Source organism: Miniopterus schreibersii (assembly GCF_964146895.1).
Source record: "Miniopterus schreibersii genome assembly, chromosome: 5".
Lineage (NCBI taxonomy): Eukaryota > Metazoa > Chordata > Mammalia > Chiroptera > Miniopteridae > Miniopterus > Miniopterus schreibersii.
The window spans coordinates 46585091-46602673 of NC_138106.1; the positions used below are offsets into that span (position 1 = coordinate 46585091).

At 51.6% G+C, this 17583-nt stretch overlaps 1 protein-coding gene across 11 annotated transcripts in view; it reads right to left on the reverse strand.

The window, feature by feature from the left end:
- The window catches only part of KALRN (kalirin RhoGEF kinase), a gene marked incomplete at its 3' end in the record, with an annotated part of 571907 nt that overhangs the window by 15219 nt on the left and 539105 nt on the right, over positions 1–17583 (reverse strand). For all 11 annotated transcript variants that reach the window (XM_081139141.1, XM_081139136.1, XM_081139139.1 and 8 more), the window contains 4 exons: positions 14414–14537; positions 13294–13353; positions 961–988; positions 294–465 (listed from right to left, as the gene is read on the reverse strand). In XM_081139141.1, coding sequence (XP_080995267.1) covers positions 294–465; positions 961–988; positions 13294–13353; positions 14414–14537 — 384 coding nt within the window. The remainder of the gene's footprint in view (positions 1–293; positions 466–960; positions 989–13293; positions 13354–14413; positions 14538–17583) is intronic.

The following is a 17583-nucleotide window of genomic DNA, read 5'->3' on the forward strand; positions in this document are numbered from 1 at the left end:
AGGGGCTCCTGGGGCTCAGGCTGTGCCGACAGCTCACAGCTCTGTGTCTGCTGCCCTGGGGGCACGTCACCGGAGAGGGCCCTGCCGTGGGCACGTCACCGTGAGGGGGCCCTGCCGTGGGCACATCACCGTGAGGGGGCCCTGCCGTGGCCACGTCACCGTGAGGGGGCCCTGCGGAGTCTGAGCTAGAATAGGCTCCAGGGCAGCTCTGCTCTGGGAGAAACCAAACCCCTGGATCAGTAGCTGCACCTGAGACTTGGCCTGGGGGTGCCGAGGGGGGCCCCTCCGCTTACCAGGAGGAGACGCTGTATGTGGCTGAGCTGTTGTCAGTGTCCAGGATATTCTGGTCTGGACCCTTCCAGGTGATGATGGGCTTTGGCCGCCCGCAGACTTTGCACTGCAGTGTCACCGTGTCCCCAAGCAAGCAGGTCACATCCACTAAGGGCACAAGGAATTCTGGGGCCACTGTGGTCAAATCGACATGAATTCACATCATTCGGAACTTGGAATGAAACAGCCCCTTTGCAACACATTACTCTCATTTCCCACCCACATTGTGTAACGACTCCAATAACCTTCAGCTGAACACTGTCGAGTCACTGGGTCCCGTGAAAAAGGATTTTAAAGGTAATAAATGTTTATTGTGGAAAAATTAGGAAATACAGAGAAGCAGAGAAACGAAAAAGCTCCGTGATGTCATGATCCAGAGGTAACTACTGTGAGCATCTGCTATATATCCTCTCGGGTTTATATCAACACACTTGGTCTTGCAAAAATTGAATCCCATCCTACATACTGCAAACTGTGGTCTTTCCACCCTCACACTTCGTCATGAACACGCTTCCCTGTCTGTAAGGACAGCATGACCTCACCACTGGTCAAAGGCTGACTCGGTGCTGGGTTCGCCATTGGTTAGTAGCCAATCCCCATGTTCTCAATTCTACCACTTTTTAAACTTACCTTCTTGGATGAAATTTGGATTTAAGATCTGAAAAACAAAGAAACAGAAAACTGCTTAAATCCTAAACTAGTAAGAGAACAGACTTTTACCCTATTGAGTAAAAAGTACAGGTTAGGGAGGGGAGCCCAGAGCCCAGCCTCTGTTGTTTGTGACCCTGTGGCCATCACAGTGACAGCAAAGGGCACCTGGTTTACTTTCCTGTCTGCTCTGGTGGTCACACTCCTCTGGGTGGTCTGGGCACAGGCGGGGCTATTGCGAGTGTGACCTCTGCAGGCCACAGCTGGCCTTTCTGCCCTCATGGCCTCAGTTGCTCTCCTCCTGCCACGTGAGTGAAAGCCCATTCTGCTCACCCCGTTCAGCACCCACTCATGTACGGTGATGGCTGATCCTTCCCCAAATCATGAATTTTCAAAAACAGAGGGCCTGACACTTATCAAATGGGAAGGGTCATTGACATGAACCACTGAGCACTAACCTAGTGGTTTCCTTCCAAATGTAACCCCCCACCGAGCAGGGAAACTTCCCTTCAAGTAGCTACATGCACAGCTTGTCTGGCTGAAGGGGAAAGAGAAAGGTCATGCCCACCCATCTTGCCCCCTGCATCGCCTCCTACGTCCCAGGCCTCCAGAGGGCAACTCGAAAACCACCGACCCCATGGTTCTAGCCCTTTCGGCTGCTGAGGTGAGGAAATGGGGACATGGGCCTCCTCGGTGACTTGTCTGGTCTCATGGCTGGAGGGCAGAGCACTGAGGGAGCTCTCTCCACGTGCCACGCTGACCGTCTCCTGACACCATGGATCTTCACAGCAGGAAACACCTTCCAGCCGCCAGCCGTGCTGAAAAGTTACTGTTTCTTCAGGGGAGGGAGCCTTGGTTTTCCTCCCGTCTTTGTTACCTCTAACCAGGCAAGTCCGCATCATAAAGCCTGGCAGCGTGACCAAAACATGGGTTCTGGAGTCCGAGAGGCTGGGCTCAGCTCTTGTATTTAATGTGGTTTTATGCTAAGTACATGACATTTATTAACAATGACTTCCTCTGCTATAAAATGGGAATAAATAATACTTAGTGCAAAATGTTATCACAAAGGTTAAGTAAAATAATGTATGTCAAGTGTTTAGCAGTATGCTTGACAAGGACAAGTCATCAATGACTATTTAAATAAAGAGAGATTATCTTATTCTGATCATCTCCCTTCTGCTAAGCAGCCTATTGTCGCCGTGGCTTATCTCTAATAATTTATCTTGCAGAATTATTCTTTCTTTCATAATGAGGCCAGAACGCTCACGTGCCTTACAAATAGCCCATGGTGGTGTTCACACGTAGCTCCCTGTATTTATGTTGTATCTGGACATGGTTTCTGTGTGTTCTCCCCTCATACAAGCATCCACGAGCCCTTTGGAACAGAGGTGCTATTTCCTCCTTTGGGTTCCCCTCTGCAGACCAATAGCCCACGATGCTGCCCGGGGTTTTCAGGAAGCAGGCCACAGGGCAGCCGGTGATGCAAGTCCCGGGCTGAGCGGCTCAGGACTGACCCCTGCAGCGCCCTCTGCTGGTCTCAAAAGGCACTCACACCACTGCCTGGCCTCCGTTTAACTGGTGGTTCTCAATCTTTGACCTAGGCAGCTTTAAAAACATGAAAAGACCCGTGCCTGGGCCGCACGCCCAGAGATTCTGTTTTAATTAGTGTGAAGGGGATCCAGGCAGCAGGAGCTTTGAACGCTGCTTCAGGTGAGTCAACATGCAACATCCTGGAAGTTTCCCTCAATTCAAGGGAAATGATCTCAGATAGAGGCTTTTCTCAGGTAGGGAATGTGGGGGGCAGGGGGAATTTAGTAAAAGCTTCTGCCTTCCCCACACCTAAGAGAATCCTCTATGTGAGGAGACATGGGAGGGGACTGTCCATCACTTGTTGGGGGTGCTAAGTAGGCTGTAAATTTGCCTGCCTGGCTTAGGTCGAGCCAGAGAGAATGACATCTGAACCAGTCATTTCACAAAGAAAGAGACTAAGAGTAGCGTCTAAAGTCCACAGTGGTTATCTCAGGGTGCTGGGACAAAGGGTGGCCTTTCCCCGTTCAAACAACATTCACTGCCGTCTCCTCTGGGCTGGTGAAAGGTCCCATGGACACAGAGACACTAAGATACAGGCCCTGCCTCGGGATTTATACACTGTTGTCTGGAATTTGTGTGATATTTTTCTTTCTCTTCTTACCTGGGCTTTCCAAATACTCTGCAGCCAGAATGTTTCCCTTTCGTAATAACTTTTCTTTAAGGGGAAAAGGCACAGTCAGAGCTACCAGACTGAAGGTTCCTCAAGGACAGGAACCACTTGCTATTCATCTTTGTGCCTCAGGCCCGAGCAGGGGGTCTGCTGCCCAAGGGGCATTCAACGCATGTGGGCTGAACGAATGTCCGATCTTTGTTCTCACTTCAGTTCTCCCAAGAATCGAGGACTGGTTCATAAATAGAACCTGGAAATGGGACCAACAGATCTAGAAAATAATCACTTCTGGGTACATCCCTATTTGCCTAGAGCCTGTTTTCAAACACAGATGGAATGCAAACTTTTTGGGAAATGATTAAAAAACAATAAACCCCGTTGCCTCTGAGAGAGGAGGTTTCCCAGCAGCAGCTGGGCAGGAGGGGATGTAAACTCTCGGAGCAGACAGAGCCCGAGGAATCCAGACCCTACGCCAGACATGCTCTCCTGACCGGAAACATTCTTAAAGCAGCTCGGCCTCAGGTTTATCTGTAGATGGGGGACAATAATGCCCACCTGGGAGGCTATTTGGTATAAGGACTCATTCACCGAGGAAGGTTTTTTGAGCTAACCCTTGGTTAGGTGGTGGTGTCCGGCAGGGAGGGAGGCAGACGTGCTCGCTGCCTTCATGGGGCCAGCAGTGTGGCGGGAAGAGTGGGATTAAACGACATCAGTACAGTGGCCAGGGCTGAGCCTGGCTGATGTTGTTCATGACCAGCCTTCAACAAGCATGAAGCACTGTCCTCACCCTGTCCCACCTCCACTCAATCAGGAGGCCCCTCGGGGGAAAACGACGGGGGAATGCGGGCAACGCTGTTCGGCGGCCTGCGTCTCCCACCCCGACGGGAATCCACACGGAGCAAGACAGTGAGCCGTGCCAGGGGTCTCAGAGAGGAGGCAGATGACAGATGGGAGAGGTGAACGGCAGGTTCCCACGTTATAAAACTGTAAGTGTGGTTTCACAAGTGTGGTTTACGGCCACTGTGCAGTGCTTTTATAAAACAACACCCCCAGCTGCTGCCTCGAGGGCCTCCTGCCTTACTTCTCTCTCTCATCACAACCCCAACTGTGTCACGTACACTGTTAAACACAGGCCCTGGTTAAAAAGCAAATCTTCCTAGTTTGGGTGTAGACTTCAGAGGGGAAGCTGGAGAGAGAGGCTGCCAATAGGCTTTATTGCAGGTCCTCCGTCTTGGAAGGGCTCGCGGGAGGCGTGTGGCTCTCCCGCCCTGCCGCCTGGCTGGCCCGGGCATTGCGGGCAATGGTAATAACGTCACTGTTCTGTGCGCACTACATCGCTGTGGTGAACTACTCCAGCCCCTTCCATCTCCTCCTCCAAAACCCAGGGAGGAAGGCCCGAGCGGGGCTGTGCACTCCCGTTTCAGATGAGAAAGGCAAGCCATGTAAGGCCGCAGCCGGTGGCGGAGGGCTGGCCTGAGCGCTCCTCGCACCGCAGCATCCCGAGGGAAAGCGCTGTGAAACTCTGTCGCCCATGTCCAAGGCCTACCTGCTTGCCCTCGCCCCCCAGCCTTGCCCCCCATCCCCTCTACCTAGACCTCTTTAAACCCCTCCGGCGAGGACCGAGAGCCTGGGCAAAACCCATGCTAATGATTTTCCAAACTTTGACTCTGGACGATGCCCACAGAAGGTTCCTCCCTCCCGTTTCCTTTCTACTTGGAAGCAAATCGGATGTGGACTGGGAGAGGGTCCCGACGGCCTCTCACACTGTGGGGCAATAACGTGTGCGCTGGCCTGTGGCTCCCTGTGGACGGACCACAGGGCCCATGTGGGGCAGGACCATGTTCTGTTGAGAGTTATACCTCAGAGCCTGGCACATAAGTGCTTCATTTATATTTGTCAAATCAAGGGAAATTTAAAGTGGTGGGATCCTAATATGGGGATGGGAGAGTTGAGAAAATGTCTTGCCGTGAGGATGGGGTGTTTTTCTATTTCCATCAGGCAGGATCGTGACTTGCTCTGGGACTTCATCGGTCAGCCACGTGGAGACGCAGCCAGCCTCGACCTCCCTGTGGCACTGACCACGTGCCCATCTATCCTAACATCTTTCCCGCATGTGACTGCCCCCACTAGACTGTGAATCCTTTAAAGACGGCAGCCCTTTTGCCTGTTTATGTTCCGTCTGCCATGCTGCTTAACACAGCATTTTGCACAGAGGAGGGAGGTCAAGTATTTGTTGAACCAAATTCACTGACATCACGCAATTAGCAGATGAGAATACGGCCCCCTGACCAGCTCGTCTAACGACCGCTGCTCACGTGTGAAGGGACCTGAGGCATCAGGCTGGGACCTGAGGCGGCAGCGGAGGGAAGATGACGCTCTTTATGCGAGAAGCCCGAGCCCTCCTGCTGGGCCGGGCGGGGAAAGAGCTGCAGAGGACCCGGGGTTTCTCTGAACAGCAGAGGGCGCCGGGCGGTGGTGCTTCCTCCTGGATGGGGGGGAACCACCATAATGTGGTCCATCCGCAAGCTAGTTTCCTCCTGCTGGGGAGAATTCCCACCGTCTCCTTGATTTTCCTTCAACATGGGAGGGCACTGAGGCGACAGGAAAGGATGACAGGTAAAATCAACCAGCCCCAAATAACAAGCTGATCCCTGAAGACATCTTCAGCCTGTTTCTTGCCAACGTCCAAGATTCTGACTCGCAGGCCTGACGGTGAGGGAGAAACCTCACCACCTGGAAGAGCAGGTCACCACCGCCTCCAGGAGCAAAACGGCCCCACTCGGTTCTTCCAAAGCCCTCCTCACCCGTCACAATACACCGCTGGAAACTACACAGTGAGAACACTAAAGGAATAAAAATGACCGAAAGAAACGGAAAATACACGTCCTAAACTGAACTCAGAGCTGCCTCGAATGAACCAACGTTTCTGTTCTCTGCCCTTTCCTTCCATTCCCTTTGTGCTCGTTTCATGGGGATCTGTGTTCAGAGGAGGAAGGAAAGGGATCTCGGATGATTTTAGATCATGAGATTTGGCAATTACACAAACAGATATTAAAAAAACACCCCAACAATTTCTAAAAATTTAGGTTCAATTTCTGGTTTGGAGGGTTAACCTTTTATGTTTTCAATCTGGCCAAACCAGACACGATTTTCTGAATTTTTAGAAAATATTTTTTTCTAAAGTTTTAGAAAATCTCCCTACTTCTGCTTATTCTTAAATGGACATAAAGCAAGCTGCAATTAAAAGCATGTAAATGCAACTCGATCCCAAACAGCGGTAGAGCTGTCTCTGCACTGGTTCCTTTCGTACCAACTATTTTCATTATCATTTTGTTCTAAATATTTTTCCTTCAACTTTGTTTCTTTGACCCAATTGTAATAGAAATGTTTTATAATTTTTAAATATATGTGATTTTAAAAAATTATATTTTGTTACTGATTTCTGACTTAACTGCATCATGGTTGGAGCAGTTGGTCTATGGCTGTTTCCTTGATTTCTTGATAGGACTCGCTTTATGAGGCCACTTTTGTAAAAGGTTCCGTGAGATCTCAAGGAGAATGTATAAGCACCAATTGTTGGGTACAGGTCTCTATAGATGGCCATGGGGCAAGCGCATTGTTTTACGGAGATTTTCTAATGTAAACCCCTCTCCCACCCCTCCTTGGTATTTTGGTTGAAGAATGCTGAATGTGTCCTCAAAAATTAAAAGTATGAAAATATGGCTTTTAACAGAATAATGAAAAAAAATCCATCCCACAAAATAGTTGAGGGAAAGGAACAAAAGGCGGCAGTTTATCGCTGAGTCTGCATTGCTCTTGAGGTGCCCCAGTAGCCTGGACGCCTGTCTGGGAAGGAAGCGGCTGGGGTGGGCCAAGGACCCTTGGTGGTGGTGATGTAGCTTCATCTGCATAAATCAGGTTGCCAGCCTGGAGGCAAGGTCTTGACTTTGGGCACAGTCTTCAGGGAGGAGTGTTTGGAGTTCTCATCTTTATCCCCCAAACTTCTTTCACTGAGTGAAATTACCTCCCGGAGTCTAAGGACCGAAAACAGGTTTACAACTGGCTCTGAGGACATGGGGGGTGCAAGGTTGAGTTGGGGGCTCAGTCCCCAAAGAGGAAAACCTGCACCGGATGCCTCTTCCCTGAGCTGTCATACTCACTATAGCACTGTAAGGCTGTGTTATTAAATTCTGATTCACCGAACTGACGGGGCCATCACACCGAGGGAGCCTTCGCAGCCCCGGTGGGGGGGGGGGGGCGTGGGGAGGAAGAGGGTGGCCGGTGCTCCTCTCACAGCTGGTCCTGAGAACAGCTTCTCCATCACCTCAATAGCATACAACATACAAGAAATGGGCTAGGCCTCCGCTCCAGGGGCGGGTGCCCCGGGACACGCATGACTGACGGTGCTGGCCTGAGAAACCAATTTAGACGGTTCTAGCTCACGCAATTGGACTTCCTTTCTTGGCTTCTATGAATGGACGCCTGAGTCACTGGGAAAGGGTGTGGGTGAAGACAATCAATTGCCTCAACTGTCAAAAGATTTAAAAAGTTGTTCAGGGAGAAATTCTCCTCCAACCAGCAGATGTGCAACAAGGCAGGGCTTGAGCCTGACCCTCCTTAAGAAAGTACCTGAGCCTCAGTGACAGACTTCCTCTCTCTCCCTCGCCAAGTCTGGCCACTCACAGCACCGCCAGGACCTGCTCTTCTCATTGGTTGACTAACCATGACCTCTGGAGGGTAAGAAAACCCCATCTTCACAGGGTGGTTGGAAGGAACAGAGGCAGGACAGAGGTGAGTGTGCAGGGAAGGCCTCCAGGAGAAACGCCGGCTCCAGCAGGCTCAACGCCCTTCCCTCAGTGGCGGGATATAAACCGTCTGCACGCAGTCAGAGCAAAGCCAGGCCAAACCCATCAGATACGTTACAGAGAAAATATTTTGTAAAAACAAAACGAGAGGAATGTGATGCTTCATTTTCTTTTCTCCAAAGAGTTCTTTTCACACAAAAATTCTTTTTATAAAATGCAGAAACAGGCGTGGGTGGAAATTCACTGGCGAGGCCAGGAGGTCAGCCACCTGATGAGGGCCCCAAGTGTGTCCGTCCATCTGTCTGGCCAGGCTGTTTTGAAGCCCTGAATCTGGAACAAGGAGCTGAGGTGGGAGCCACAGGCAGCTCTTGGAGGACGTGGGGCTGGGGGAGGGAAGAAGGGTCAGCTCCGGCCACTCCGACCCTCCCTGAGCAGAGAGTGGACAATCCCATCAGGTCTCAGGAGGCCTTTCCTGCCACGGCCCCCGCAAAGCAAGTTTTGGGAGCAAGGCACCAAATCTTCTGTTTCTTCTCCTTTTGGGGTCTCATTGTTCTCAGAATTGGAAGTTCAGGAGAGCAGAGGGTCTCCGGTCCCCTGGGAGCGCACCTCAGGTCTGCAGGGCGCTCAAGGGCTCCACATCACTGGCAGCACCCGCCCTGGGAGCTGTGCGACTCCCACAGAGCCCCGCTGGGAAGGCTAGCTGGCCCGCGACCTCACAGCTGCAGCTCCCGCACGGCGTCCAGTTCTTTCCGGGGACCCTGCCTTTGTGTGATTGTTATTTAACTCATACTTGAGCCTTGGAAAGCTGGGAAGGGCAGAAGTGATACTCCTTGTGGAGCTGGGACACTGAATGAGAGTCGCACCACAAGGCGGGTCTCATCACCTGCCAGTGTCTGTGATTTATCTAAAACCAGCCCAGAGACGGCTGCTGAGAAAGAGACGAGGGTGGTGAGGCGGGGGACCCCCAGGACTGCCCTCGGGGCACTTTTCTCCTTTTCCAACAGGAAGTCACAACGTCTTCTGCCTCCGTTTCCTCCCTAAAGGTCGTCCCAGGGGCTGCAGGGAGGAGATGGGGAGCTGTGGTTTAGTGGGAGCAGCTTCAGTTTGGGGATGAAAAAGCCTGGAGATGACAGTGGTGACGGCTGCACAGCTTGTGAAGGCGTTTAATGCCACTTAGAGAAAGACGGCAGATTTTGTGTTAGGTATATTTTACCACAATTTAAAAAGCACACGAAGGGGACGGGGCTAACTAAGGTTTCCAAGTTTCCATCAACTCTGAAAGTCTAAGATTCTTAGCCTAATGGGAAATTTTCTCCCCAATCAGCCTCACCTTCCTAAGGGTTTCTCTCCCTCGTCTCTCAGCACCCCTCCCACGAGATCCCAACCCCGTTCCTACGGCAGGAAGCGCCCCTGAGCGGAATCCCCCCGGCTGGCATCACGACCGCGGGAGCGTCTGCGCTCGGTCACGCCCCGTGCTAAGTGGCCCGGGCAGACGGTCAGTCTTTCTGGAACCCTGACAACCTCTTACTCTGATGGACTGACCTTCTCTGCTAAAAGTGGTACCGGGCATTAAAAAAACAAGATGCATTTAATTAATTGGCCTTGACCTAAAAGCTGGGCCAAGACTCCTTGTCCCTGGAGACGAAGGCTGGGAGGTGGGGTCAGGCCTCCTGCTCCTGCGTAGGATGCGGGCCAGCGGCCGGGCTGGGGCTGGGGGGCAGGGCAGAAACCCAGGCATCCAGGCCGGCCTCAGACAGCTCTTCAGAGGCGGCACGGTGGGGAACCTGCCTAGACTGGTCCTAGAGAAACCCAGTACGGCTCAGACTCCTCGGCGATGGGCGTTGGATCGGAGGGCAGGGGCTGAGCCCCAATCCCGAGCCGGCTCCAGCCTGGGTGTCAGCGCAGACCAGGGGCAGGGGCAGGGCTGAGGAGCTGCAGAGCGGGGACTATCATGTCTATGTTCCTTTCCAAAAAAAGGCAATCAGTGGTCTAAGCTGTACTGGAAATTGTACTAAAAATTGAATTAATATTAACTTACTCCCAAGACAGCCTAGTGTTTGGTTTTTAGCCTGATATGACTCGTTTTCCACGTAGGAACTTTCAGCTCTAATATCCCCTCGACTCCTACGCCCAAAGTGTAGCCAGTGCCGGGTAAGGAAGGCGAAGAGGTGAGCCGCACCAGGGACGGCTCCTTGTCGTTTCTGGAACAGTTCTCCCCAAGGGGCTGTCACGGGTCAGCAGGTGAGAAGGGGGTGTCAGGCCACGAGGGGATCACACAGACTGGGAGCCAGTCTCGCAGCAGCGAGTGGTGTGGCCGGTGGTGCTGGGAGCAAGGAGAGGGGCTGTACTTGAGAATATTCGAAGTGTGTCCCCACAGGGGAAGGACACAAACGTTAGAGCAGAACGACCCCCTTTAGGTAACGGGGTGTTCTTGGAAAGCTTTGTAAATCAGATTCCTAGGGTTCAAGGTGATTTATTTTCTTCTTAGCTTTCAAAGATGTGCCTATATATCTCCCTAGAACAGTATGGTGGGATATATCTGCTTGCTCTCGGGGGGGGGGGGGCAAGCAGCTGGTAGATAAGGAAGGACCCCGGGAAAGGCTCTGTATAGGATTTAAGAAAAGTAAAGGATACTTGAGTAGTGACACGCCTGGGGAGGCTGGATAAAAGCCTACACACAGCTGGGAACGGCATCAACCTGCTGGCACCAGGTCAAGGGTAGGCGGCCAGCAGGGCAGGACGTGGCAGTTGGAGACCTAGTGCTGAGCAGCGCCCAGGGCCAGGGTGGCAGCCAGGGCTCCAGAAACGGGATCGTGGCACAGGCCACAGGAGTCACAGTGCAGCTCCGTGGAGCAGAGGGACATGTTCCCAAAGACAACACGTATTACAAAACTCAGGTCCAGAAGACAAGAGTGAGGCCGGGACCAGCCTGGGCCTGCTGCTGATGCCGAAAGCTATCACCTGAGCAGCGGGTGGCCTTCAAGAGGGGGCCCCCCACCTGCTCCTCAAATGCACCTTCAAATGCACCTTTGGCCTTTTCCTCTGCAGTGGGCATTGCCATAGGTTCCACTCACCTGCCCCTTGAGAACACCCTCAGCGAGCACTGAACAGCTGGACTTTCTGTATGTTACTATTTGTGTCCGAAACCACTGAGCCAGCAGTGACACCTGCTTCCTCTCAGCGCCTGTTCAGGTGCTCAGAGTTAACGTCAAGGTGCCAGCACAGTTCAGAAAAGCCCGCTGACGCTCAGAGGAGCGTGTGGAATATACGAGGGCCACACGCACGCCTACCACGAGACGTGCTGGTTAACCCCAATATCTGCAGTTTCCAACCACACACCCCTTGAGAGGTCCAGCTAATGGAAATGTGAAAACGTCTGGACATGCATCAGGCAATGTTTGCCTTTCCTCTGCTCAGCACTGACACCCCAATGCCTACACTCATGCGCCTCACAGCACCTCCCTGGGACCCATCGCACGCGAGCCCTGCAAAGGCTGCGAGCTCGGGATGAACAGGAACCTCAGAAATGTGTGTGGTTCACCAAGCAGGGCTAAGATGCGCGCGTGTGTGTGCGTGCGTGCGCTTTTGCTTAACTGAATGTAGAAGGGAGCGTCTGATCACATCAGCGAACCTCAGTGTGTGTTCCTTACCGGGCGAGGAGCACACACTGAGGCCGCAGTCCTGGGCCTACATCATCTAAAGAGCACAAAAGCAAAGTCACTCTACCCCCCCAGCCCCCCAGGGCTAGAAAGGTCCCAAACTGCCTTCTGGAACACAGATACCTGGCTTTCCCCTCCCTCGGCTGCAGATGACACCTCCCACACATGCCAGCAACGTCAGGCTGGAGAAACAGGGGCCGCCAGGCACCTACAAGCTGACAGGGGTGGGCTCCATGGGGGCTGGTGCCTGTCCTACAAAATGCAAGGAGAGCAGAGCCAGAACCCCCCCCCCCCTCAGCTCCCTCAGTCTCTAAGACACATTTAGGCTACGAATGCCACACTCACTTCCTCCCACAGCAGAGCACTGCGTGGGCCCACGCCTGCCAGATTTAGCTCTGTGGCAACAGCCGCATCCACAGGGGACTATTTTGTCCTGGCAGGACTCCCACTTCCAACCACTTGTCTCTGGCCCGATTCAACTCAACTGGCATCTTCCACAGCTGACTTACCCGTCTCGGCAGCGCGGTCTTTCTTGGGTTTTGTGGTGGTTGTCATAATTTAGTGGTGGGTTTTACTGGGATTAGGTCAAATTAGAATAAAAACAATACAAATCCATCTAGTTAAGTGAAAAGTTTAGGGCTATAAAAAGGAAAAGGGATTATTATTTTCTTTCTTTCTTTTTAAATTCTCTCCTCCGTCCTTAGAGGAAACCTCTAAACTTTTATCCATTATTGGAGATGGAGGCACGGCTTTGGAGAAAAGCATTTCAACGAACCCTGGAAGGCAAAGTGGTAAGGAGCCCCTGCGCCAAGTCTGCTCGCATTCCCTGGGGTTGGCACATTTACAACAGTTGTCATTCACTGGTCAGCCAGGCGAGTCCCGTTTCTGTAACCCCAAGTCCTTTCTAGCCTAGAAGGAGCTGGAAGCCGATTCGATGTGCTTGTTGGTGGAGGTGTGGGTTCCACCCCACCTCCCTGTCACCCGAGTGTGAGAAAGGTCCCAGGGCAGTGTTTCAGTCTCCCTGCCTCTAGAGGGGAGGCATCCCCAGGGCTCCTTTCCCTTCATGGTGGGCACGGTCGGTCGCTGCCCAGAAGCCCTGGGGGCTGGGCCGAGGCGGGCTCTGGAGTTGCTGTAATCGCTCCTCACAGTGACCGGGTGCCAGGTCTCCACAAAACCACAGTTAGAATATGATTTTGCTGGAGTCTTGAGGGAGGAGTAGATCCCATTGAAAGAACCAGATAAAGAGGACAGTGGGAGGAGGGAGAAACCAAAGCGGGGAAAATGAAAACTAATGGGTTCTCGTCTGTTAGCTGGAAACCAACCACTCTTTATAACGCTGTTTTCCATGAACAAAAAAATGCGTTCTCAGTTTCCCATAATGAAGCTGGATATTTTCTACATAAAGTCAAACCCGCCAAAGAAGAAAACAGCAAGCAGGCATTTAAGAGAAGTGTGTGCTTTAAAAAGAGTATCTAGGCAGAGTTTTCTATCAAAAGTGAGCTGCATTAAGTTTGTTTTTTAAGTTAGGATGAAACACCCAGAGAAGCCCTGAACTTATCCTAGACAGGCTGGTCACGTTAGCAAGGCCGCGGTCACAGAGCACATGAAAAAAGACAATCATCGTAGGAAACAGGACAATAGCTGCTTCTACCTCCATGCTAGTATTAGGGTCAAGATCGTCACACTCTGACTCCTCGGAGCTGTTCGTCTCCTTGGTGGGCAGCATGGGGGGGGGAAGAAAGAGAACACAGTTAGAACACAGGCAGCTTTGCTGGAGAGCGAGGAGAATGTCAGAGAAGCACGGGCAATGGGCAATCGGGCAGAGAGGACACCAGGCGGGGGGGCCGAGGGCTGCAGCATGCTCTTTTCAGGAGTGGAGGCTGGGACCAGGTGCAGCTGCTCGTCTCACAGGAAAGAGCAATGGAAGCGACCGAATGGAGCATGAGTGCTGTCGGACTGAAACTGGTCTTCTGTGAGGCTGGCCTTCCCAGATGAGGGTGAAGGACAGAGTACGATTTCTTTTCCCCAAGAAGGATGTTAGAATGGGTTTCAGTTGCTCTTATTTTGCTAAGGAAGGGGGAAAAGTGCCCCGTAGATACTGTAGCACAATTAAACATCAGTAGTCTAATTTCTATTTCCCAGAGGGCACAATGCAGAAAAGAGATCACATTGTTTCAAGGCGGGAGGCAACAAGGGTCGGCCAAGGCCTAGACCCAGTGAGTTCAGAGTAACAGGTGGATATTACAAAGCAGTAACCTGGGCGTCCCCAACGTGCCACCCTCCCTGCCATGCTCAGGCTTGGAAGTGATGTCTGGATTCTGGGGAAAAGAAATGAGACTTGACAAAGGACACAGTGGCCCTTAAGTTCCAAACCTCGGACTTCACAGGGTCGAGGGTTTGGAAAGCATCCCTAATCTCTTTACCCTGCGTGTGCTCTCTAACCTATGATACTGAATGGGCAGCTTTGAGAACTTTAGTATGAATCAAGCACCTTGCATTTCTAAGAGAATAATGCTGCAGATAATTTTGCTATAAAACATCTGCACAGTATAGAGTCATAAAAGAAAAAGAGATACTTACTTGAATCAAAGTTGCCAGGAGAAATGAAAAATAAAAAATAAATTGATCTTGCATGCACAGTCCTGTTAAACTACCTCCCCTCTGGTTCCCACGCTGGGAGAAAGATCCCATCCACCCGGATTGCCTCGTGAGGATGCTGCGGGGTGGGAGTGGATGAGAGGTGGGACGCAGCTCCGGAATTCCTTACTCACTTTAACAGAGACTTTGTTGCCCAGAATATCCTTGGGTTTACGAGGCCCTGTGGCTTCATTTTTACCCGTGTTCTCCACTTCCGCCCGCTTTCTCATGCGTAGAGTATGCCATGAACATGACTTCCTGTTGTACCAAAAAATGCACCAATCAAAATGGCAGGTCAGGGCAGAGAGAGGCGGCGGGTGGGCTGGCCACCCGTGGGTGAGTCAGCAGCGAGGTGCTCCAGTCAGGCCCCGGCCTCAGAGGCCCCACGCCTGAGCGCCAGCTCCTGTGGTAGGCAGCTGAGCTCACCTCCAATGGGAAGTGAGGATGAACTCTGACCCCCCGAGAGGTGTCAAGGCTGACGGCAGTGTTTGACAAAAACGTGAGTGCTGGGTTATTAAACTCTACCAAGGGCAATTTTTATAAAACGCCAATGAGGTCTTACAGGGCTGAGGAAGTTCCCTCCTGAAGGTGATGGTGGGTAGGGGGAGAACGGGTGGGGGTGGGGGAAACAGGAAAGATAAAAGGAGTACATTCCGTAGTGCATAAGCTACTGGTACTTTCCCAGGACCAGCTTAGTCCTGGGACCCAACAGGATGATTTTGAGGTTTCCATCTCGTTCCTTGTGTTTGGGCTGGGACCACTCCCAGACACGTAGCACAGGTAGGATTTTCTGGGGCATGAGATATAATGAACAGCTGAGCACCACTCATTTATCTGGGTATTTTAGGATAAAGGGTTTCCTGGCCTGTGTCTTCCCCATCACTCAGTGCTTGTGGATGTAGGGCCTGCCAACCACTAAGAGGCCCTAGGGCTTCCTGTTGGGAGAAGAACCAACATGCGCTCTCAGGGAGGTGAGGCTGGCCATGGCCTCACACTGCCCTGACTTCTTCCTTCCCACCAGGAGGTGGGAGCTATGTCTTCACAGGCCTGTAGAGAGAAGCTCAGAGCAGAGCTCTGGATATGTTAGGACTCAAAGACGAAGACACCAAAAGCCATGTCCCACAGGGCATCAGCGACGTGGCCCTGGGCAGGCATCACCAATCCCAGGTGTGGTCGCAGGGTCTGAGGGAAGCTCTAACAGTGTCTGAAATAAGTGAGATTGGCTTCCCTTCGGTGTCTCCTTATTCGATTTAGGCCCATGCAGACCAGAGCTCAATGTAAAAAGCCTTCATTGAGGGAGAGAGAGGAGGGGCACATGAGGTTTAGGAGGAAGGAGGATACTCCAAAACGCATAGCATCCCCTCCACAAATTCCACATTAGGAATTTTAGGATGTTCTGAGAAGGTGTCCCGAAAATATTTATCACTAACACCCATGATCAAAAATCAACCTTCTGAGCCCAGCCGGTGCGGCTCAGTTGGTTGAGAGTCATCCCATGCACCAGAAGGTCACCAGTTTGATTCCTGGTCAAGGCACATGGCAGGGTTGCGGGCTTGACCCCCACTAGGGGCCTGCAGGAGGCAGCCGACTGACATCTCTCTCTCATCGATGTCGCTCTCTCTCTCTCCCTCTTCCTTCCTCTCTCTGAAATCAATAAAAACACATATGCATATGTAGGCAAGAGCAATCATAGTCACATTCTCCAGTTTTAAAGGCAGAATCTCTTGGCCAAACCTTCCCTGTAGCTCCTAAATAAGCAGGCTGCCTGGGATCCCTGCGTGTCAGCTCCCACCCCCACCTGCTGTATCTGAGTGAGAGCCACTCGTGGAAGCTAAGCTAGAGGATACCACTCTGTTCCCTTCAGACTTTCATCTCATGTCTTTATCCAAGTCTCTAGCTCTTTCTGAAAACACGAGTCAGGCAGGTCCTTGCTGGAGACTCCCGGGGTGCGTGTGTGGGTGAGTTCTGAGGTCAGTACAACCCTCTGGGTCATTCAGTATGCTCGCTGAGAAACTAGAAATGTGACAAATGGTGTTCAGAAGGAAGACTCAGAGTCGTACAAGTGGCAGGACAGGCTCTATTTCATATTCTTCTTCCCGGGAGAGTGCATCCTCATGGTTTGGGAAGCTTCCATCTCTCGGCCCCAAGCCCAGGGACTGACGTGGCAATAGGGTTTCGGTGACACTGGTCCTGTGGGCATCACACTAACTCCAACCTCTGTGGTCACGGCCTGCCTCGGGGAGGGTACGGTGAACGTCCTTCACTGATAAGTGACAACCGCTTTGAGTCAGTTGCTCTGTTCCATCCCCACCAACCCTTGTGCAAGAGCAGCTGACAAGGAACCAAAAATGACCAACTTGTATCGAATCTGTTCTCTCTCACCCAGCCTGACCCCCTCCCACCTCCCTCCCACCGAAGGTGTGAAAAAGCGACCCAAGGACAGCAAGGCGAGGAGGAAGAGTGCTTAGGGCTTTGATAATTAGATGGCCTATCCTTAGGAGTGAGTTCTGTAAGGTCACTGGTTAATAAGAACGTCAATGCCTCGGGGGCCCAAGTTCCCGAGGCTTCTTAAAGGGGACCAAAGCCAAGTGACTTTAGGATAAAATGAATTGGGCCTATTTGTGCCTCAGGGGCCACTAATGATTTCCAGCTGGGCCTGTGGTTACCTAGAAAGGCCAGGGTGAGCAAGGTCAGTAGCCTCTACACCTGCGCTAGAGAAAGACCCTGCTCAGATATCCTATGGGAGCTCCTTCCACCCCTGACACCGATGACCACACAGCACAAGATGCAAGCCAAACACGACCTTCTGCTCTAGCCATTAATTTACGTCAGCACCTCAAGGTCGCCCGCCCAGTTGGACAGTATCCAATCTGCACTATTCCTCATCCCAGAGGTTAGAGAAAACCAATAGAGGCTATTTAGAAGGGAAGGCTGGGGTTGGAGATTTAGAAACTGTGTGTGTGGGAAAAGACTGTCAGTGCATTCAACCAACTCCTAAAATATAGAAAAGAAAAAGAAAGAGAGAGAGAAAAAAAGAATCATTTGCACATTTAAAAGTCCCAGAATAGTGAAATGGGCAAAAAGGGTCAACTAGTCTTGAACCTCATTAAAACATGCTCATGGTGAAAATTTATTTTACATATTTAAAATAGTACATTTAAAATTATTAGTTACATTACAGGTACAATGATGAACATTGTGACTCTCCATTATATTGCACAGCCTGACTTCATCCATATGGGTTTCTTTAAATAGTGCAAAATACTTTATACAGGAATGTGTTCGGAAGGGTCTTTGCAACCAA